The 23,440-nt window shown below is 44.3% G+C and overlaps 2 protein-coding genes across 3 annotated transcripts; one reads left to right on the top strand and one right to left on the bottom strand.

The window, feature by feature from the left end:
* Positions 1 to 1,758: 1,758 nt before the first annotated feature.
* rnf207a (ring finger protein 207a) lies at positions 1,759 to 23,366 on the bottom strand. 2 transcript variants are annotated; one of them, XM_079341973.1, is made up of 18 exons: positions 23,183 to 23,366; positions 22,848 to 23,051; positions 17,085 to 17,217; positions 16,445 to 16,589; positions 16,270 to 16,351; positions 16,104 to 16,179; positions 14,784 to 14,909; positions 13,748 to 13,794; positions 11,374 to 11,446; positions 10,867 to 10,935; positions 10,484 to 10,552; positions 9,816 to 9,922; positions 6,360 to 6,537; positions 5,064 to 5,249; positions 4,806 to 4,857; positions 4,609 to 4,726; positions 3,119 to 3,211; positions 1,759 to 2,696 (listed from the first exon to the last, which is right to left on the bottom strand). In XM_079341973.1, the coding sequence occupies exons 2-18, from the start codon at positions 23,036 to 23,038 to the stop codon at positions 2,546 to 2,548; spliced, it is 1,896 nt and encodes a 631-aa protein (XP_079198099.1). In that variant the 5' UTR covers positions 23,039 to 23,051; positions 23,183 to 23,366; the 3' UTR covers positions 1,759 to 2,545. The 2 variants fall into 2 exon arrangements, with proteins under 2 accessions (XP_079198099.1, XP_079198098.1); XM_079341972.1 differs by having other exon boundaries at positions 22,848 to 23,038.
* zpr1 (ZPR1 zinc finger) lies at positions 18,102 to 19,952 on the top strand. The gene has a single exon (XM_079341978.1). It carries the CDS (start codon positions 18,212 to 18,214, stop codon positions 19,541 to 19,543), a length of 1,332 nt encoding a protein of 443 aa, XP_079198104.1. The 5' UTR covers positions 18,102 to 18,211; the 3' UTR covers positions 19,544 to 19,952.
* Positions 23,367 to 23,440: the final 74 nt, after the last annotated feature.

The following is a 23,440-nucleotide window of genomic DNA, read 5'->3' as shown; positions in this document are numbered from 1 at the left end:
TTCAGCGCTCTATTTGCTCTAATTGTATTATTCCTACTGTCACACTTTTATGTCTTCTGTGACCTAGTTTTTTTCCTCTGGAGTTCATTAAACTTTTATTTTATCTCTTCTTTATCTTTGTCTTCTATCTCTAATGGGGGTTTTTTTTTTCTCACTTGTGCGAAAAGCTTGAAAGGAGTTGAAAAGCGAGGTCCGTCACCTGCTGTTAACTAAGCCAAAAGGAGCAACGGCTTAACTGTTTGAAATATTAGAAATCGTCTCCATGAACTTTATCTCCAAACGTGCCGTTAAAAATAACTTTTCTTCTTGAAGTAAAATAACCTTCGGCGTGTTTTTCCATCAAAGACTGGGAGAAAGCGAGAATAATGAACGGAGAACGTGGACCCGGTGGCTCGATGCGTGCGGATGATGAATGACCGCGGGGAGGCAGAACATGAACCAGAGCAGAGGCGCAGCCATTTGTTACCGTGCTGTCACAAATGTATTTTTAATGAACGTGCACCTTCTGTCACCTCAGCAGAGCTCGACTGTTCCTAAAGGCCGACGTGACCCCGATATTTCCTGAAAAACGCCGTCTTTGAACCAACCCACTTTAGCTGTGTAATGTAAATAACCTTCTCCTTCAGAGCTCCTTATTATCGTCCGTGCCTGTGCTGGAAATGTGGGCCGTGTGTGTGTGTGTGTGTGTGTGTGTGTGTGTGTGTCGCCTTGATTGTAGCAGGTCTGTTTGTTTCACCTTGAATTGCTCCAATGCACTCAAATCTCAAATAGATGGGTTTTTTTTGTCCTTGAGGAGACTCCATTTATTTCCTGAGATCATTTCAAATGAAGATTTTTCCGTTGATGTATGGCAGCTCCTTTAGACCCTACGGCCTTTGAAGCTGATTTCTAGATACCTTATATGTTACCTCTGCTGTCCGACTTATCATCTAAGGCGAGTTTAAACACAACGATTAAATAAGTTAAGTATACAGATGGAAAAGGAAGAGACAGGATGTAGAAGAAACCTGCTGGATTTCCCTGCAAGGCCAAACGCTTTCAATCACTCTGCTGAGGCTGACGTGCGATGAAGCCAAGAAGGACGAGAGAGGACACTTGTGCTTTTTTATGTCGCCTATCGAACTTAATATATAAGATTTAAACAGTTTTTTTGATTTTAACAAGTAATTCATGAGTGAGGCTGAGATTTAAATAGTGTCAAAATATTACTTCTGGGCAGTTTTAGTTGTATTTAGGTTCAAATGAATCCAGCTCTCGTTTTGCCCTGAGACGAGAAAAAAAAGAATTTTTTTCTTTTTACCTGAAAGTTTTCTTTACGTGACGCAAAAATCGTCATATTGAGAGATGCGGGTTCACGAGAAGGTCGCGGCGACCTCCCCCTCCCTGCCCCCCCAACCCCCGGGGGCGTGAGGCGGGTTCACGGGAGGTCTAAAAAAGATTTTGATGGAAAGAAAGTTCAACATTCTTTTTTTGAAGATGACCTCATGTAAGAGTTTTTAGATTATGCTCATTTTATGTGAAGCTATGTGCTAACCAACGTGTGCTAACATTAGCCGGCTAACACAGCAACGCAGGCTACAGGCAACTGCAGCTCGAGCGAAAGGAGAATTTTGTCCGCCATTTGCTTCAAACTCCTCCACGTGAACGCGAGTGGAGGAGAGCGTCGGCCTCAGCACGGCGGACGCGTCCTCAAACAGCAGCGTCGACTGCATCAAAAAGTCGCACATTCTCCCTTTAATGAATCAAGAACAACCTCAGATGGTTTATTTCAGCTCATGAAAGAAGCAGCGAGAACAAAAGTGTTGCATTCATATTTTCTTTCTACACATCGTCTTGCTTTGTTGGGATATTGAGGATGAGTGGACTCGAGCAGGATATCGAGGTCATGCCAAGGCCAGTTATATTCACACTCTTGCATGTGGATGTAAAACTGCAAGGGAGAAAAAATAAATCCTACTGGCAGAGACATCCAGGGAGAAAAAAAAAAAAAAAGACATCCTCATTTTTAGAGGAGAGTGGTGCGTGAGATGCTCTCAACATGTGACCCTACGCTGACAACTAAACTGACACACACATCATTACATTTGCTGTGCTCCATCTGTGCTGTCACAACGCTTCAACAGTCTTCTTGGGGAGGCGATCGGAGACGGGCAGTCATCCATCATCAACCTCCAGCTCGGAAACATGAAAGAATGGAGACTGGGAGAAAAAGCTATTTCACACATACTACAACATCAACTTTTAGATAATATGATACTGCTGCTCTTTTTTTCTTATCAAGCTGTCCAGATCTCCTGAGTGCAAACAGAGCAAATTCTTTGTGATGTTTATTTGGTTCTCTCTGTCCGGCTCTGACAGCGCGGTGTCTCTACGTCCAGTTAGTGTCCATCCATGAAGACAGCTCCACACTGCCGAGAGAATAGTTCATACTCTGGTTTCTTTTCACCAGCGGAGGAAACAATCGCTCGTGGGCTCACTACGGTTGAATCGAGTCACACACGCAGCCGCTCGGCGAGGCGAACAGAAATGTTGTGAAAACAGTGTTTTATGAAGGCGTCTCGTTGTGCCCGCTTGTCTCCGTGGAGACCCTCAGTCTGCACGGGCGACTCGTCTTGACGGAGCCGTCCCCCGACTCAAGCGTCAGCGGACGGTTGTTCTTGTCTCTGTCCTGCTCTGTCACACTCGGGGGGTCGTCTCTGTCGAAAACAAAACAAACACGGGGCGTCACGTGAACACGTATTCGGTAATGTGGAGGATATACGACACCTTCTGCGGTGTAGCAGAAGGTGTAGCACGCACAACACGTGTTACTTGAGAGATCCTCTAGAGGGAGCATCACGTACAGTACATACAACCTGTCACTGAACACTTCAGAATCGAGACATTTTAGTAAAAACCTTCAAAACGTCTTAAATCCTGAAAAGTACATCAAAGTCAAGAAGACTGTTTTCATTCATGGAGGAAAGATTCGAGTAAGCCGTGTTTAAGAAATTCTCTGAATATTCAGACGGCAGTCAATAATTCAAATGCTTGAGCAAAAAAAAAAAAGGCATCAAACGCTTATAATCAGACTGTCCATGTATACCAATAAATAAATAAATTTAAAAAAAGCCAGAACCTGTCTGGGCTGTCTTCTGCCTTGGTGCTGTCTTCATAGATTTTCAGCATCGTCTGTGTGCGGTCGTCACGGTGATCCTTCACCTCCTGAAACCTGGAAAATGCACATAAACATTTTATTAAGTTTGACTAAGGGGTGAGGTGTATACATGTCTCAGAATCCCAATTTTTTCTGAGGTCTCCAGTTAGAGCAACATCTGCTTTCTCAAAGTTTAGATAAGGGCTTCTGAAATCAGGATAAGATGATGACTTAAAAAAATAAAAAAACAGGCTGGTAACCAGTAGACTTAGGTTCATGCAAACACACTCTGGATTGAACATTCATCAAAACGACTTTGGTAAAGCAAGTAAGTGACTCCATAGAAAGTCATTTTAAGACATTTCCTAAATGTTGCACTTTATATTTTTACAGCGGCGTGAACGTACACAGATTTATTACAAAGAGGCTTTCCTGAAACAGCTGCTGAATGCAGATTTAAACAATCACTATGCACACAGCAGTAAATATTTGCATTTGTTTGGGTCGACTTTCAGCGGCGGATTATTACAGACTTGCGGCTCCGCTGAGTGTTTACTGCAGCCGAGCCGTGCATGAGGGATTCAGCCAAAGATAAACTGCATTGTCCATGTTCGCAGGTAATGAAGGAACACGTCAGCCGGGGCGACAAAGGGACCCCGTGACAGTTTGTTTTCCCGCAACAATGAAGCTCTGAGGCAGGAAGGAAGAAGCTACACAGAGAACAAAATACTCACTGTTGGTTTTTAGGCCTTTGTGGGATTTGGTGACAATATAGAAATAGTTCACGATGTGTAATACTTTGACGCCTAACGCCACTTAAGCTGCAGGTTACATGTAGTCCACGTCCTTGTTAGAGCACTGTTGCATTAATTTCCATAGATGAAGGGCACGCACTAACCACGACTCCACCGGCGCCCATATCAGAGCTGCTTTAGAGGAAACATGAGCTTCCATTTCCTTCTTAAAAAGACAAATATGACACCGTGTCCTAACAGCACAAAAGCATTGGATATCGAGTCCCATCACACAAACTCGCAGGCATGCATCCGGTTTCTGTTTACCCTCACAAACGATATGACATGTAGTGTTTTTGTAGGTAGGCAAAGTGATGTGTGGTGCATCGTATGGACGAGCTTTTAACTCAAATCACAAAACTCATCAACAAACAGCTTGTTGAAAAAACAAGCTCAACATTTCACTCACGGATGAGGATATTATTCATGCACCATTATCTCCATTCTGGCGAGTAAAAAGTGTGTTCCAGTTCCACTGTAGAGCCCCCTACTTCTTGTTCCTCGTCTCGGCTCCATGAGCGACCGGGAGAGAAATAGAAACGGGGCCATGAGGGTCAAAACGACCCCGGCGGCAGTGCATCACAGCGTGTCGCTCGCAGGCTGTTAGGACACTTTCATAGTAAACAATAGGGTGAAGTTTTTTTTGTGTTAGGACAGGCTGTAAGGTAAAGACAGCACCTGGGCTCGAGTCTCTCTTTGACCTTGGCGATGGACAGGATGTAGGGGCTGATCTGTCTGGTGATGGTGGTCAGGTAAGAGTTCTCCTGTTTCAGCTGCATCAGGTCGTGAAGCTGGGCTGAAAAACACAGAGAAATACATTTCAAAAAAAAAAAAAAAAAAAAAAAGTAATTGTGCTGTCTAATCAGATGACAAACCTTCGTAGATCTCCTGCTCATTAGTGACCCTCTGGAAAGTCTCATCCCAGACCTGCGAGGAAATAAAATATGACAGAACGTCTGCAGTGATCCGGCTCATGAGACACTTCTCATTTTCTTCTCCCTTTGTTTACTTTCTGAAAACCATGTGGTTAGTATGCAGCAGGAGGTCCTGACTGTGAGCAAATGTAGAAATGTTTTTTTCTGTGGCGAGCCGAGTCAGGTACACACTGAAGGTCGAGCCGTTATTTGACGCACCTCTTCAAACATGACTCTCATAGTTTCCACTGTGGAGTGCTGCGCAGATATTTGGCTGTCGATGTGCAGAGACCTCTCCAGGATCTCTCCCATTTTATCCGTGTTGATGATGGAGTGGTGCTTGGTCAGGTCTCGGTGCAGCTCCTGGACTTGATCCTTCAGGTTCTGAATCTCCGTCTGGAAAGTCTGCGCACACACACACACACACACACACACACATCGTGCATAGGACAGGATAGTAAGGAGGTGTGCAGAGTATAGCTGCCAGGTGAGATGTCTCGGAGTGTGGAAAGCACTCGACAGGAGGTCCTGCTGCTGCCTTTCATGTGTTCATCAGAGAGGATCAGAGACTCCTCATGGCACAACTTTGACTGCAGCTTCTTCTACCTTTGCGTCGAGCTCACCTCGCATTTGCTGATAACGTAGCATTTATCTAATGCTTGACATCCTCTGCTGCACATGAGAGTACTTCTTTTTTTCTTTTTTAAAACAGGTCATGCAGAACAGTACAAGACGAGTGAGAGACAACTCCCCCCCTCCTCCTCCTCCTCTTCCTCCCTTTCCTCTTTCCACTTCACTCTTCCTTTCTATGTTATCACTTTTATTATTTCAGTCATTGTGCGATGTGCTGTCGTGGATACCTCTGACTTCAAAAATCCAAGATGCCGTCGGCCAAAAATGCCCAGCGTGAGGCTTCAACCATGATCCACAAACCAAGCGTTGATGTCCCTTTAACTTTTTTTTTTTTTGTTATTCAACTTTTAATTTGAATTTTTAAAAAAATAGACAAATAACCACACTATACACTGTAACACATCTCTGTTATTACCATGAACCAATGGTATAACTCATATAAGATATGCTCACACTGCTTTACATAACCTGAGGATTTATATTACATGATGGCTGAATAGAGGGGAGATGAGTTACTTTTTCCCCACTCATTTGCAGATATGTTACTTATAATATGTTATTCTGAAAATTTTATAATTTTATTTTCTTATTATAATTTCCACTGTTTGTAATTATTATTTATTTTCTATCTGTTTTTTGTTCTGTTATTAATTATTATTATATTTTTTTTATGTTCACCTTTGTCTTATGTTTCATGTTCGGAATAAATAAACAAATCAGATCAAACATGCAGCAGTTAAAAGCCCGACGTTGTCAACATGCTTCTGTTAGCATTTAGTCTGAAGTAGATCCTTGTCTATGGAGTCTCTTTAGTCCTGTTTAAATCCTTGTTCTCGGAAAAAGTCTCAAACAGGACGGCGGGCGGTCACACACAGCGCTCACCCGGTAGGTGTTCTCATAGTTGCGACAGTGCTCGGTGAAAGGTGTCTCCCTCCCCTCAGCCAGCAGGACTTTGGTGCAGATGTTTCGGTGACAGGTGGGCCGGCGCCCGATAACCGAGCCCAGAGGCATCTCACTGAGGGACGGGGAGCGGCACAAGATGGAGAGAGGGGACTGGTACCTGGGGGGGGGGGGGGGGGGGGGGGATAAAAGATCAACAGCAGCCTCCACTTCACCTGCAGTCACTTCTGTTTGGACTGGACAGCAGCATGATACACCTGTGTGTTTGGTTTCTTTTAAGCAGCCAGCACAACTTGTTGTTGTTGTTGTGAAAGTGCATGCACACCACGTGTAATTACTTCACTAAGCATGACGTGTAATCTGCTCTGCTGTCACGATGTGAAGGAAACACGAAACTCTGGAGCTCTAATCAAAGGTTAAACAAACCCCCTCATCCTCATAACGCCCTACTGATAAGTTACATAACCAACCTCGTGGCCCAGAGTTGCCACCTCCATTTATTCGAGCTAATCCAGCAGTGACAACGCCGACACCAAGAGCTTAAAAAAAACAAGGAAAAGTCTTAATTTCAGGCAGTTAAAAATCCTTTGTTTTCCCCCCTTTCACTGTGAGTCTTGAATTATGAATGTCAAAACGCATTAAAGTTGTTTTTTTTATGTCCACACCTTAAAGCTGTCTGGGTTTCTGCTGAATGCTGACTCATCAATTATTTCAAAGAGGAAAATCTAAACCCTCAAAGACACATTTAAGTCTCTGTTTGTCTTCCTGTTTGTTTTACTGTCCGGTCGAACACCAAATATTCTGTCCCTGGTGTGTCCATGTAAATGTAATTCACCTGTTTGTTTGGATTCATCATTTTTAGAGAGACGTCTGGACAAACTGATTCAATAAAGGTTGCGTACATCTAAATATATCTCGTGTTGAATGTAAATCTCTGCAGTGCCGAGGTACGTGTGCACATTACAACAAAGATAAACACACATTTATCTGGGTTCCACGAGGACCCGAGTCCTGGCTTCATGCCTGGAGCAACTTCACTGCCCCGAGGCCGTTCAACAATAACCCATATATGTGTGCACATCCCCTTCACTTTGACATGCGAATGTTGTGTCCACTGAGCATTCAGGTGGGATCCCACAACAACCAATTAAAAGGCTTTGCAAGCAGAGCAGCAGAGCTAGCAGCAGATGCAGGAGAGCAAACTTTCCCTCTGCTCGGAGAGAGAGTTTGTTTTGAACAGGCTGGACGTGAACCAATCCCCTGCACGGTTTCCACCCAGCGTAGGAGGTTTACGAGTGGATGGAAGGAGTTCAAAATGAGACGCAGTCACACGACACGTAGCGGCCTTAACAACGAGCGCGGTATTCTTAATCACGATACAGTCGAACCCTAAACCGAACCGTCCATTCAAAAAAAAAAAAAAAAAAAAAAAAAAAGCTTGTTTCCAGAGGTCATCTTCAGGTGTCACGATGGCGTCAACAGAATTCATTCAAAGTCAGAGTGCAGCTCTATTTCTGATCCCAACTTCACTGCAAAAAAAACTCAAATCTTACCAAGTGTAATCCTCTCGTTTTCGATGTAATACCCGAAAATTCAAGAAACTAAAAAAAAACCTTTTTGAACTGTTTTCCCCCCCCCCTCATTACAAGAAATTCAGGCCTCATTTTTTCTTGAAATATCTGGAAGATAGATTATAGTCAGTGTGAATTAAATATGTTGAACTAGAATTTAGTCAATACACTTTGTAAGATCAGAGTTTTAGTGTTAACTAAAATCACTGTACAAAACCAAAACTTCAAAAAGCCCAAAAGCGACTGAAGATCGGTCCAGTTCAAAGAGCAGAATCAGCTGCAGCGACTCGGTCATGAAACACAGATTTACCTGGGCTTCGGTTTGCTCTTACTCCTGCCTTCTCGCCCTGCGTTGATGCAACATCAGACCTGCTTCAAACACGTCTCCCTCTCTCTGTGCACACCCAGCCTCCGTCCTCCCATCACTGACGCCAACTAAAAGACTTCACCCCGTAACGAAAGCTGTGACATCAGCGGGGCCCGGCCTGGAACAAAGCGGCCCCCCGTCCGCTCCTGCATGCCAACTTCCAGATGAATCCTGCGGAGTTCTGTGAAATCATGATAAAAATAGTGCCAGCCTGCCAGACGGGGCGGCCACCAATCCCTCTGCCCACTCTGCGTCTCGCGCTGGCAGGGCGCTAGGCAAGTTGGACGAGAGAGTCGTGAGTATGTTTGGCATGAGCGGGCGGGCTTAAAGACCTGCGAACAGTTGGGATAAAAGGAACGTGGGGAAGGAAAGGACAAAGCTCTTTGTTCGAGCGCTGGGTTGTCAAATAAAAGGTGTTGATTGTGTGTCAATCATGAAGGAATCCAGACAGGAAAAATTCAGCTTTGACGAGTTGATCGTTTTTTCCAGCGTGACCGCGTCTTAATTCGACGCCACGGAGGTTGTCAAATGTTCTGCTGCTGTTTTCGTACGACGTGTTTTACGATACGTTACAGTGCGAAATCAAACAGTACGATATTCGATACGATGCAATACGGTACGATACCACGCAATACATGACAGGATGGAGTAAGGTACAGTACAGGAATTTATCCTGCAAACATTCAGCACACGCTACAATGAATGAATTCACTGTGTGTGCAGGATTTCTGTTTTATGTCGCAGTCGTATCAGAGCAGGTCATAACGTTTGCTTTTTAATACTTTAAAGAGGTTTAGAGACGTGTTTGAAGCAAGGTCTGATGTTGCATCAACGCAGGGCGAGAAGGCAGGAGTAAGAGCAAACCGAAGCCCAGGTAAATCTGTATTTCATGACCGAGTCGCTGCAGCTGATTCTGCTCTTTGAACTGGACCGATCTTCATTGAATTTCCCTCGGGATCAATAAAGTATCTATCTATCTATCTATCTATCTATCTATCTATCTATCTATCTATCTATCTATCTATCTATCTATCTATCTATCTATCTATCTATCTAGAGATCAGTGACCGTGACAACCCAACATCTCATTCACACACACACTCGCTCACACACACACACACACACACACACGTCATCAGGTTATCTGTTGTTTCCTGCCCCGACCACGACAGAACCAGAGCTTTCTAAATGTGGGTCGATGCCTGCGTGCAGCAAGGTGAGTTACATAAACACATCAGAGTGCATAGCTCGCAGGCAGACAGAATAACTGCCATAGTGGGACTCAGCATGGCGCCTCTCGCTTGCAGTCATCGCCGTCTCCCATCTGCACTCGCAAACCTTTCGGGGGATTTCGACTTTGGATGCTTCACAAGTGTGACATTTTCTCCTTCCCCCCCCCTGACTTTCTGCTTTCTTGGAAGGATACAGAGCGCGTCGTGGTAATGATCGGGCTCGGCGATGACATGTGAGGGATATTTGGCAGCAGGTTAATGACCTCACCTCGTCGCAGCACCTGTAGATCCGGAAACAGACGGAGGGCAGCGCTGGCCGAGCAGCAGCAACGGCTCCAGACAGCGGGCAAACTCACTCCGGTAGTCGGTGTTGATCTGAAGACAAACAGAGAGGGGTGCATTACTTCAAAGGGAAGAACAGAAAATTAAAGGCAGGAGTTTTATCCTGTTTTCTCACTTTCATTGACAAACTTTGTTTTTCACAGCAATAATTCAAAGCTTAGCAGGGCAACAAGAGCGAGTTCTGTCAGATGGGGGTCCCTTAGGGGGGGGTTTCCTACTGCTGCAAAATTAGTACATTTTGGCCCTCAGGAACCCCCCTCACTGGTCTGGGGGCCCCGAGCAGTTGCTGCGTCCATACTTTGCAATCGCCTCTCTCTTAAATCTCATTTCCTCTTACCTCTAACATTAACTCGCCAACACTGATGTATAAGCGCCTGTGTGTTGTCCCTGATGAATGAATAAAGCTTCAACAACTGCAGGAGCCCGACTGTCTTATGGAGGAAAATTGGTTTTGGGCTTTTGGGGCCTGAGATAAAAAAAAAACACAACTGGGGAAAGTGCACGGGGAACAAATGAAACAATCTGTGCTGCGGCGGATTTCCTTTCTGAGTGTGACCTTTTGCAGCTCTGCAGGAGGTGCTGCTGTGGACTCACTTTGCTGCTCTGCACCGGTCTCAGTCGATGGGGGAGCTTCACGATCCTCTTCAGACGCTCCATGAGTTGCTGCGTAAGCAGAAAGAGCCGTCTGTGAATCAGTGACCCCGTTTCACCTCGCTCACGCCACACGGACAGCCTCTGCCTCCATTCAGACAGCAGTTCAATTCCACTCATACTTTTAACTCCTGAGACTAAACTTTAAGATGTACGTACATAGAGAGAGTGGTGTCAGATTTAAACAATCACTCCTTCATCGTCATCTTATATACTCATATTTCATCACATTTCTGGCGTTTAAGTACTCACCTTGCACACTGCATCACTGTAACTCTACATTCATTAACTCAAACATAGTCCAGAGTGTAAGTGGCTGCACTCACGTAGCCCATGTCCAGGAACTCAAACTTGTTGGCCGAGCTCAGAAACGCCGAACAGGTGACGAGGTGGACCTGAAAACATCAGAGATTAAAAGTATCCATTTCAAACAGGCCGCAGGGAGGCCGAGACTCTGAGATCACACTCATCCTGCAACCGCTCAGAACGTCATCGCTTTCATTAGGAAGGATAAAAAGTTTGCATTTTGAGCTGTTTTATACAAAATAAAATTACAAATCAATGATTTGATCTTGCAGTCCATCTCTGCCAGCCAGCTGCACTTGTTAATATAAATAATCAGAACAGGAGTCGGAGCTGTCGTGCAGACTAGTAAAAGAGGTGTTAAAGGTGTTGATTGGAAATTTAACAGGTTTGTTTTTAAAAGGAATCTTGTAACATGACTGAATAAACTTCCTTGATGCTCACTTATCTGGATTTGAAAAGCAACACTCTGTTCGGTGAAGGATCTGAGCTCTGATTGGTTAAAAGATTTAAAGATTGTTGTTCTTTACCTGCAGGGTCGGCAGGAGGGCAGTGAGGTGAGAGAGCTGCTCCTTCAGTGCTTTCTCCTTCTCCTCATGTTGACTGCAAACACACACACACATAGGAACACACACACACACACACACACACATATATAGGAACACACAGAGATGCATGAGCATGTAACACTACACCTTCACATCCTCGCCTGCTGAAATACTCAGAGGATTTCAGCTCAGGAGGTGCAACCACAAACAACATAGTCCATATTTCCAGAGGCTAACCTATCTGTCTTCTCCCTGTGCAACAAACACACACACACACGCGCGCGCGGGGCGGACACACAAAGACCGACATAAATAGACTTTAACACCCTTCCGGGAACATAGCCTGGACGACTTCCAGGCAATGAGAGAGAGAGAGAGATGGGGGACAGTGGGCATGAAAAATCTCATTAAAGATCCCCGCAGAGTGCAAAACGATACACTCACTCACTCTCCGACGCACAAATGTTTCCCATTCAATCACACACACACACACACACACACACACACACACACACACACACACAATGACGGAACTGTTTCCCACTCAGATTTGTACATTTGGAAGTCGTCCTGTTTGTAGAGGGGTGTGAACATGATCAGACAGAACGGAGATGCAGAACCACGTTTTGTCTTTTTTATATTCAACAACCATAAATTCACACATTTTGAGTCATTATTCATTAATCTGGTGCCAAATTGATCTTAGAGCCTAATTAGTTTCAAACCTTAGATGACAATAAATCAAACTTTAATGATTGCTGAGGGGATGCAGGAAGACTTTGTAATTATTGTGGTGACTTGATTCTAAATTAATGAATATCATTATCATCCTGTTTTTTTTTATGATTTCTGGATTTTTAACATCTTCACATCACTATGTCTTTGAAAAAGCAAGTTGCAACAAGTCTGCTCTAAAGGGAAAAAAAATGGCCGACCAACCAGAGAACCATTTATTACTATATATAAAGACAAAAGTATCTGACTAAAGTTCAGCGAAATGTCACTTAGGAAAATTTATTTATTAAAACACATATAATATCTTGTATCAAATCAACAATATATGGGGTGGCCTAGTGGCTGGTGCATGCGCCCCATGTACGGAGGCTCTGGTCCTCCAGCAGGGCGGCCGTGCCTGCTCTCTGAGGACTCTTGAATCTGAGCTGTAAAATTCACAACTTGTTGATTTCTAAAAGTGTGCTGGTTTTTTAAAACATAAATAAATGTTTTCAACAGCAGCTGGACATGATAATTTTTTTAAGTGACAAACTTTATATTTTTCTCTATAGTTGGATTCAGACACACCGCTCACACTGTAGTCCTACTGAAGTAGTTTTAATTCAGCACTGAACTTTAAAAATCATTTTACCGTGTTTTCTGAACCATAATAATATCCCGCTGTCTACAAACCCTCCCAGTGATGAGAAAAAAGTCTGCTCCACTGCCTGCTCCACTTTTCAGAAAATATGTGCTCAAACATAAAGTTTGGAGATTTTCCCTTCATGACATCACAAAGGGCAGTAGCCCCTCCCCCAGGTGGGTGACACTCCCACAAGCTAGATGTTTGTTCTGCCCTGTGAGTCTGCCTTCTCACCGTAAACAATAGGACATGGAGCCAGAAAGCCCGAGCCCTTCCAGAGAGGGGGCGTGGTCAGACACAGCTCATTTACATATTTAAAGCTACAGACACAGAAACAGCCTGTTCTGAGCAGGGCTGAAATAGAGGGGTTTATAGACATGATCAAATACAGGATCAGAGTGGATTTACAACAACACACTTCACACACATTTCGGGGAACTCTGAGACTTATTTAAAACGGATTGAAGAGAAGGAGACTTTGTGACCTTTAAAGTAAAAATCACCAGTTTACCATAACATCTATTCATCATAGTCACCTTGCAACATCATCCTCGACATGGCACTTTGTATTATAATGAACGGACCCTCCAACATTTACCAATAAGTGCTCCTTAAATGCACCCCTGCTGTGCCAGTTTTGGTTTTGTTGCTTTTGAATGCTGTTTAAACGTGTAAGTGTGCTGCTTGTGTGTGTGGTTTAAAGTGGCATTCAGGATACACGGTGCACATGCATGCAGGTAAAGAGACACAATTCTGCCTTTTGCATCCAAAAAGTACACAATAAAGTGTTTTGTTTTTTGTTCTACTCTAAAATGTGGTCGGTGGGAAGGGGAGATTATTCCACAGGATTGATGGTTCTGCTTTTCACCACAGCATGACGGGGAAACTGTCAAACGACCCGCAGTGACAGCGGCATAATAACATTCAATCAGGTTTATACTGTGACTCAGGCTTAGTGACAACAATGAGGTGTAAATCTTGATATGTGCCTTAGTTTACCTCTGAGCTGCTTTGAGCAGGATCTTCTTCCTCTCTGCGAGTTTCTCCTGTCAGGAGAGAACAGAGACAACACAGCCTCTTGTGATAAAGGCCTGGAGCTCTCTGATACCTGATGAATTTCCAACATTGTGAAGAGTAAAGAGGTGTACAATCAACAACGTGTCGTCGGCTCTATTCTGAAGGTTCATTATTCGGGGGGAAATCTACGAGCTCAAAATTAAGAAAACAGAGACATCTGGTGGTTCTACAAGTGCAGCACACGGAGGTCAGCGATTGGTCATTTGAAGAAGATGCTTTAATAATCCCGTGAGGGGAAATTCAAATTCAAGAACATGCTACACACACACACACACACACACACACACACACACACACACACACACACACACACACACACACACACACACACACACACACACACACACTGAAATACTCCTACATGCACAAACAGGATCCTGTGGAAATCAACTATTGGAGAGATGGGGATGCCTTGCTCAAGGGCATCTCGTCAGTAGTCAGGCAGTAAACTGGCACAGCTGACAGACCAGCTCCCCAGACTGGGACTTGAACTGGCGACCAGTTCCCGACTCAAGTCCCAAAGACTGAGCTAAACCCACTCTTATTTACTAATGGTGGATATTTCAGTTTATCTTTTTTTGTTTTTCAAATATGCATTAAAATGTCTGTACTTATTTATGTTTTCATTAATGTATGACATCCTACTTATTATCCACTCACTGTGTAACTTGAACTTACTTAAATAACATGATTATTGTAACACTAACTACAGGTTTAAATATCCACAAGTGTCTTTGGTGCTGAAACAAACAGGAAGTGTCGGAGCGGCATGCAATAAATAAACGCATGTAACACGAGGGGATGTGACATTTAGATGGACATAGTTGGGGCAGTTCATTTTGTTTTATCTTCCTTAAATTGCTCATTTGTGTTTTGGGGTTAACGTGCAGGAGTCTCTCTTCTCACTGAGTGTTTATGAGAGGGGGAAAAAAAACCCACATTGGGATCCTTATACAACCTGCAGGCTGTTGAACAGAGAGCAGATTGCACTCTCCTCTTCCTCCACGTTCAGACACACTTCTCCAATCATCGCTCTCAGCAGAACGATCGCCTCTCGAGCTGAAGTCTGCAGCTCCTTCACCACCTACAGATGGAGGAGGAGGAGGAGGAGGAGGAGGAGGAGGAGGTTGTCTGTCAATAAAGTGTCATACATGCTGCTGCTCTGTCACAAATATGCTTGGATAGAAATCTAAAGATAATCATGAATCTTTTCAGTTCTCTGTTTCTGTATTCAGCTAAATGTGCAGAGTTTATATCAATCATGACGAGATGGCGTTATACTACGAGCTCATAGAGCAGTTTGGACCTTATTTGAAGACGTTATTGTTGAAAAGGCATCAGAGATAGATCATGTTGTTGTTTGTGACCTGTGTGACCATGTTTGTCAGTTTCTTCTTACTGTGTCGTCTTGATCCGTTCACACTAGTTTGACTATCATTGTAGGGAGGGAGTGACGTTGTACTGAATATCAGCACTTCGGTGGCCTCGTCTCGTGCCCGCAGTATAAGACCGAATCACAGCGGTGCTGAAACTCAGGACGAAGTCTGAACCCTCGAGTGTGATGTGTTTACACAGCGGTTATAACGATCTTTGATAACTTCACCAACCCAACGAGAGTTCCTGCTTTGTTGCCAGGCAACCCAAACATTCCGTTCTCCTGACACTCATGCTCCTCCGTCTGTATCCATGGTTACCACAGAGCAACGACTTTGCAGTACGAACATTTACTTTCATGTTACTAGAAATGAACTTCATCATGAAGAACAGTGAAACGAGTCTGCCGTGTGATTCTGAGGTTAAACGTTGATTTATGTTTAAAAAAGAAAAAAAAAAACATTCAGCTGTAAATGTTTATTGCATTGATCGTCGCTCATATAAGACGCCTCTTGTCCAATCAGATTGCTTGGTTTGTACTTTAGATTAGATTTATTTTTATGCATGTATCCTCATATTTAACCTGTAAATAACTTTTGAAAAGTTATCAAGATTTTATAAGACCTCAGAGCTGAGACAAAGTGAGTTTCTTTGTCTTGAAAAAAAAATATGTACAACATTGGTAAGGCTCATTTCAAAGAATATCAAACAAATCTGTTTTCAACTCTTGTGTGTGTGCGTGTTGTTGTTTTTTTATCTGAAGTTTATATCAGGTTCACAAACAAATAGTCCTCATCGTGCATTAAACTGTGATCTGATGAGCTACACAAACCACTCAGCATCAGAGTGCCTGAATTATTCATGATGCTAAACGTGTGCAGATGAAGATTCTGGACTCTCTCACCAGCACGGCCTGGTCCAGCATCTCACAGCCCTGCACGTACGCCGTCTCAATGTCGATGCAGTGAGTCCGACTCTCCCTGCGTTGAAAAAACAATCACAAGCAAGTTCATGATGCAGAGGTGAAGAGAGGGGATTATCTGATGATCATGTGATCAGTGTTCACTCACACTTGTGTGTCTCTGAAGCACTTGATGCAGAGCATGGACTTCTTCTCTTTGGAGAACAGGATGTAGGGCTCGTCATGGAGAGCTGTGGAGACACAACACGTTCCCATGAGCAGCATTTAAACAGGTGTCGTAAAGCGGAGGAACACACCTGGAATGGTTACAGGGTAACACTCACAGCAGTTCCTGTGTTTGGCTTTGGTGCGTTTGGCCAAAGATACGATCTCATGGTGAGAGAACATTCTGGCTTTGTGGGTCAGCTCCCTGCAGGTGCTGCACAGAGGCTGGGTGCAGGTGTTGCAGAAGTACATCACTCCTGCGTCCTGTACGAGCAAAGACAACGCAGAAGGATGATGTTTGAAGTTGTTTAAAGCTACAAAAAATGTAACTCTCAGACGACAAAAAAAAAACACGTCTTGATGTCATCTGTAAGGTAATTTGGCTCCCCCTGCTGGTACAATCACATATTACATTGAACGATTGAGATCCAAGACGGAACAGCAATTATTTCCCCTGAAAATGTTTGATTTAAGAAAAAACAATTAAAGAAGAAGAAGAGTCACATGTTAACTTTTGCCTTCAGTCCAAAGTCATCAGTTTGTCTGCAACAAGCTGTTTCTATTTAAGTAGTGTTTTCAAAGTTCAACGAACAAGTAACCAAAGTATTCAAACAATAATGCAGGTATAAAAAAAAGAAGGTGGATTTACTGAATATATGAGACATGGTCACATAATATAATGTGCATCTATTCCTTTTGTCTTTACATAAAGATATGAACTATTTCAGTAAATGTTGCTGGAGTTACAAGCCCTCACACCTTTTTGTTACTTTCCCGGTCGCAGTTTGCACACTGCACAGTCTCCTCAGCGTCCGTGTTGTTGTCGACCAGGAACCTGAGCAGGCGGTCTTCAGGTGGGAGAGCGCCGTTTCCTTTTACTATGGACATGTACCTGTGGCAGAGAAAGACTCATGAGAGAAAAAACAGGATAGGAATCACTTGATCTGTCAGATTTGGAAATATCAACCTGTGTTTTTTATTTGAGTCGGGGCGTGTGAGGAATCACTCAAATACTCCTAAAAAACAAATCTGATTAATCTGAATATGTTTTCATAGACCTTAATGTCTGTATGTGAGGAGGGTCAAAGTTCAAACTGACTGCAGCAGCCTCACAGAAATAAATATCACAAAAATATCACGAGACAACCAAGTTGAGAAACAAAAAAGCATACACACTTTTTAAAAGAGAAAGCCTGATTTACAGTTAAGTTAAGCAAAGTTCAAGACAACAATAGTAAAAGACAACATTATAGACTTTATAAGTAAAGTTATTTCAAAGCCACGTTGCCTTCTGCCTCCAGTCTATGGAAAGACCTCGCTGGCCAGCTGAGTAAATAAATAAACATAAATAATACACCAGATATACAAGGGCATGTATCTTTCGACTGATTTTATGGATTTGAGATACAGTTTAAATTCATTCAAAAAAAGAGAGACACAACTGGAGGGTAACTTTTTTTTGTGTAGGTTATAAATAATTTTGCTCGACAAAGAGGGTTCAAAAAGTCATTGTTGTTGTTGTTCGAAATTATTCCAAACGTAACATCATCTCTGCAGAAAGAAGAGGGAAGTGATGAGACTTCATGTGCAGACCATAATATTATAAATAGTTTAAAAATCGGGATTAAAAAATATCTAAATATCTAAAATAAATATAATAAAATTACAGTTTCCGCCTGTAATCGCCCATGCAGTACCGGAGACAACCGGGCGGGGGCAGCAGTGACGTCACTGACTCCTCCACTCCACAGTAGAAGTAGAAAAAGAAGATAGTCGGGAAGTGCTTCCATGCCAGCCTGTCCTGAACGTGTTTTCGAGAAACTTCCAGCACATTACACATCAGCGTGAGCTACGACAGCGTTTAGAAACATTTGTAGACTTTAAACATGTCTGTCATCTCCGAGGAAAGCGTCCGAGGACGGAGCGTGTTCAAGGACCTGGGCGCCGAGGACGCAGACTGGGAGCCCACAGAGATCGAGAGCATGTGTATGAACTGTCACCTGAACGGTACGACACGATTACTGCTCACTAAAATCCCGTTTTTTAAAGAAATCATCGTCAGCTCGTTCAACTGCGCTCACTGCAACTGGTCCGACACCGAGATTCAGTCTGCGGGACGGATCCAGGACCAGGGCGTGTCTTACACACTCAAAGTCCGGTCCAAACTGGACCTGAACCGGGAGGTGGTGAAATCTGACAGTGCCACGACGAGGATCCCCGAGCTGGACTTCGAGATCCCCCCTTTCACCCAGAAAGGGGCTCTCTCCACCATCGAGGGGCTTTTGGACCGAGCCGTCGCAGGATTGGAGCAGGAGCAGCCAATCAGGAGAGCGACCGACCCTGAGGTGGCCAATAAAATCGACGCGTTCATCCAGAGGTTGAAGAAGTTGAAAGATGTGGAGGATGAGTTCACGCTGGTGGTCGAGGATCCTTCCGGGAACAGCTTCGTGGAGAATCCTGTGGCGCCGCAGAAAGACGAGGCGCTCACCTTGACCCGCTTCAAGAGGACGCCGCAGCAGGACGCGCTGCTGGGGATCCGAGCCGACGACGACTTGGACGAGGAGCCGGCTGGAAACGACCTGGACTCCATGAGGAACGAGGTTCTGATGTTCGACACGAACTGCCCCGAGTGCAACGCGCCGGCCTCGACCAACATGAAGCTGGTCCAGATCCCGCACTTCAAGGAGGTCATCATCATGGCGACGAACTGCGACAGCTGCGGCCACCGCACCAACGAGGTGAAGTCGGGAGGAGCCACGGAGGAGCTGGGCACCAGAATCACCCTGAACATCACGGACCCCTCGGACATGACGCGAGACGTCCTCAAATCGGAGACGTGCTCCATCCTCATCCCGGAGCTGGAGCTGGAGCTGGGGATGGCGGCGCTGGGCGGGAAGTTCACCACCTTAGAGGGGCTCATAAAGGACATCAAAGACTTGACCTGCTCCAAAAACCCCTTTGTCAGCGGGGACAGCTGCAACACAGAGCGCATGCACAAGCTGAGAGAGTTCGGGGAGAAGCTCGATAAGATCATCGCCGGAGAAATGAACGTCCGCTTCGTTCTGGACGACCCGGCCGGGAACAGCTACCTGCAGAACGTGTACGCGCCCGACCCGGATCCTGAGATGAGCGTGGAGAAGTACACCCGCACGTTCGAGCAGAACGAAGACCTCGGTCTGAACGATATGAAAACTGAGGGATACCAGGAAGACAAATAAACTACAAACACCAGCTGTATGGACTACAAAGAGTCACTGATGTCTTCACTGTTACATATGTCAAAGTATTTTCATACATTCTAAGTTCAACATTTAGTAAATGGGTTTTTCCATCTTTATTTTAATGGTGAGAGGGAATTTAAGTTGTGTAACTGTACACAGATATATATATATATATATATGGAGAGATAATTTATGTACCAAACAGGCTGTTATAAAAAAAAAAGATATTTCTTTTAACTTTTTAGCTCTCTCTTCTTTTTACTGCATTCTCATGACTTCCCAGAAGATGGCGCTTTTTCGCCTTGAAATGTGATCATTATTTCTCAAACAGCAGGACGAGCTGGGTGACACGTTTTTGCACCTGTAGCCTATAAAGCATGACCTTAAATAAAGAGTCTCAATCATATCGCAGCTCTCTTCTTTCAGTAGATCAGATTTTTTTTTTTTTTTTTTTTCTTTTTTTATTTAAGGTTGAAATGCAAATCTTTAACGATATATCAGTTTTATTGGCCAGGTATGTTTAACACACACGTAGTCATTAAATCATAAAAAAATAACTAAAATCATAAACACTAATGTGTTCAACACTCGATAAGATAATCATGTAAGAGGTCGATGAAGTAAATGTGGTTATATTTACATTAAAGAGTGCGAGTTAACTTTAAATACCAGTCATCTACAAAATAAAATCTTTATTTATGCACCAGAGGGACGTTTGTTGTCACGTAGACGTCGTCAAAGCCGCAGCGGTCAGCGAGGACGCCTTAAAGAAACACGTTTACTTTAAAACACTGAAAGAAAAAAACAGGTTAGTAAAAAGGCTTTATGCAAATGAGACTTAGACAAACAGCACACAGGCTGAGCACAGCGAGCGCTCCTGAGCTGGTGGGCGTGCAGTGCCTTGCTTAAGGGCACCCCGGCAGTGTTCAGACACATCTCCAGCTTCCACACAACTTTCCAACCCTGGTCTGCACTTCTGAACGTGCGACCCTCCAGAACAAAACCCCCAAGTCCACACAGCTCGATCTGCCGCCCACCGTGTACCACATACTCATTTTCTGCTACACTCTCACGTGGAAGCTTTTTGCAGAAACATTCACACCATCAATTTCCTTATTAAGTACGAACATTAATTCAAGCCTGAAGATTACGGAGGGATAAGAAAAAACAGATCAGTCGAGGTTTTCAAGTTGAACTCGTCCTGGATTTGCAGATCTGACGTCAACTTGTTCAGAAGGAGAAATTGTGCACGACGTCCATGTCATCTAATCTATTAAAGGTCTACTTTCATAGAATCCCTCTGTAGGGCCGATTGGTTTGGAGCCGCTCGAACATAAAGATATCAGATGATCGATGCAGAGCTCACAGTCAGATCTGAGTGTTGAACATAAGGCGGTGTGCCCTTCATTAGCTCCGTCGCAGTGTCACAGATGCTCCCTGCTCGTGTCTGCTGCTGTGCATGTTTTGTATCTGGTTTTCATAGCGACGAGCCTCCATTGTGTTCTACTAATAGCAGAGTAGTGAATTCCTAGATTACACGGCACTTCAGAGAGCAGCTGTTAGCGGACTTGATGGAAATAGCAGCTTCCAGGCAGCGAGCCTCCGTAACGCAGAGCTCAGCAGCTCCGTGCACACTGTGTTGTTTTCTTAGAAAACGTATCATTAGCCGGGCCTCTCCCCTCTCATTTCTCAGTATGTCGTACTATCAATAACATGCATTACGTTGACTTATACTGCTGACTCGTGTGCACTAGGCTCATATTAAAAGAGATTAGCTTGGAGGGCCTGGTTTCCTCCCCTTTAGAGTGTTTAGAGTTTCCGCTGTTTTCCGAGAGCTCGCAGGCAAACCTCATGCAGGGGTGACCTTGAAACATAAAGTCAATCTAGATCAGCTTCATACAAATGGTAAACAGCACTCCAGTCTTTTGACTACTCAAAGCGGTTCTATGCTGCAGGTCACACCTACACATTCACACACTGAAGGTAGAGGCTGCTGTGTAAAGAGACCATCAGGGTTAGCTAATACCATTTATACGCCATTGACAAAGCAGCGGGAACAGCTTGGGGTTTAATGTCTTGCCCGAGGAAACATCGGACATGTGGCTGCAGGAGCTGGTGATCGAACCGTCGACCTTCCAAGTAACTCTACCTTCTGAGGCACGGCCGCCCACCTGTGCCGTTTGCACTTTCTTTGTCTGAAGCAGCTGTTTTCCCCGATTCTGCTAAGGCTCGGATGGATCATGTCCAGTGGAGTTTCAAGTGCTTTTTCTGACTTCACTGAAACTGCTCCGGAGACTGTTAATCTGTTAATCAAATGTTGGAGTGGGATTTTGAACATTTTTTCCCGCTGTAGGCGCTGAGGGTGTTCTCTTCAGTTTAGTACTGTTTGCTTTTGGTGCCACGTCGTTCAAAGTGCATGAACAAAGGCGAAATACATCTCCACCTCTGCTTAAATCACTGAGCAGCATTGCTAGTTTTCTCTGCATCTCTGTGCAAGTTAACACTGCAGACCCTGAAGGTGACCGTTAACACGTGTGCTGGACCTTAATAGGGGATGAATATTGATATCATGTGACTGTTTTTGATTGCCCTAAGCTGCTGGCAGCGTTGCTAAATACCAGTATGCTTTGTTTGTAGTGTGACTGGTCTTAGAAGAACTCAGGCACGGGGATGACCCTGCAGCTGCTGCAGACACTCAGTCCTGCCCTGCTCAGACCAGGCCAGGGATGAGTCACTGAGCAGCTCCAGAACCCCCCCCCTCCCCCCCCCCCCAAAAAAAACCCAGAAAGACTTGATGCTCTCTAAAAACCAACAGGATTTAACTAAAAGTCTCATGGAGCGTCTAATCGACTCAAGTGGAACCAATCCCTTTGAATAACGCTGCCCTAAACTGCGGCCTGAGGGGGGAAAAAAAATACTCTTTGCACTAAACACTTGACCCTGCATGGGGATACAAGGAGCAACACGATATTCTACAGCTCAACCTCGCTGGAGGAGCTTCGGATCACCTGCTAAACAAGCCCCATCATCCAAACAGTCAGACATCGACCTTTGGCTTCGATGTTGTTGTTGGTATTTTTAACTTCAGGTGTGAAACTCTGGTTGGGATATCCAGTAAAAACCTGCACGGTCTACAAACCTGCATCGTTTACTAGCATGGTTTTAGGGATCGTTCTTTTGGGGGTTAAAAAAACAAAACTGCAGAAGTCAAAAAAATAGACTGCTTTCATTGGGTGAGAGAAATGTGAACGTGTACGCTGTCTTCATTTGTCCTGATTAACATCACAGTGTGCTCTCTTACCCACAGAGGGGGCAGCTGAGACGGCTGTCATTGGTCCGGCCTCGCAGACAGCGGGCGCAGAAGATGTGGTAGCAGTCCAACAAACACGGAGACTGGTACTGCTCATTGCACAGGTGACACACCAGGGGGTGGATGTCACTACAATCCACGTTACACAGGTTGTCCAAGTTTGGGAAGATACTTCCTGCCATCTGCAAAGACAGACTAAGTAAATAATGCCAACATTGAGTACCGCTGCATTGATAAAAGCCACAAAACAAACAGATTTTGCGTGTTTTATGGTCAAACAATGCACGTAATAATAACAAAGTTTAAGAAGTTTTTCTGTCTCTTACCTTGTTGGATGTGTATGGACTCGCTGGGGCTTCAGTGACAACGCTTTAAGATGTGTTCAGCTGCAACATAATAGACGTCTAACAAACCCTGCTGTAGCTAAATGCAGCAGGCTATTCTGCAGAAAGCACACGGAGCCTCTGCCTTACCTTCCACTGGTGCTATCAGCTACCCCCCCTGCAGGAATGACAGCAATGCAGAAACTCTTCAATAGTAGGCTGATGGGGTCCCTCCGCCAGGCAGCTGACTGCACACACCTC

The sequence above is a fragment of the Symphodus melops genome, assembly GCF_947650265.1.
Source record: "Symphodus melops genome assembly, chromosome: 4".
NCBI classification, from domain to species: Eukaryota; Metazoa; Chordata; class Actinopteri; order Labriformes; family Labridae; genus Symphodus; species Symphodus melops.
This window is presented reverse-complemented; position numbering and strand designations above follow the sequence as displayed.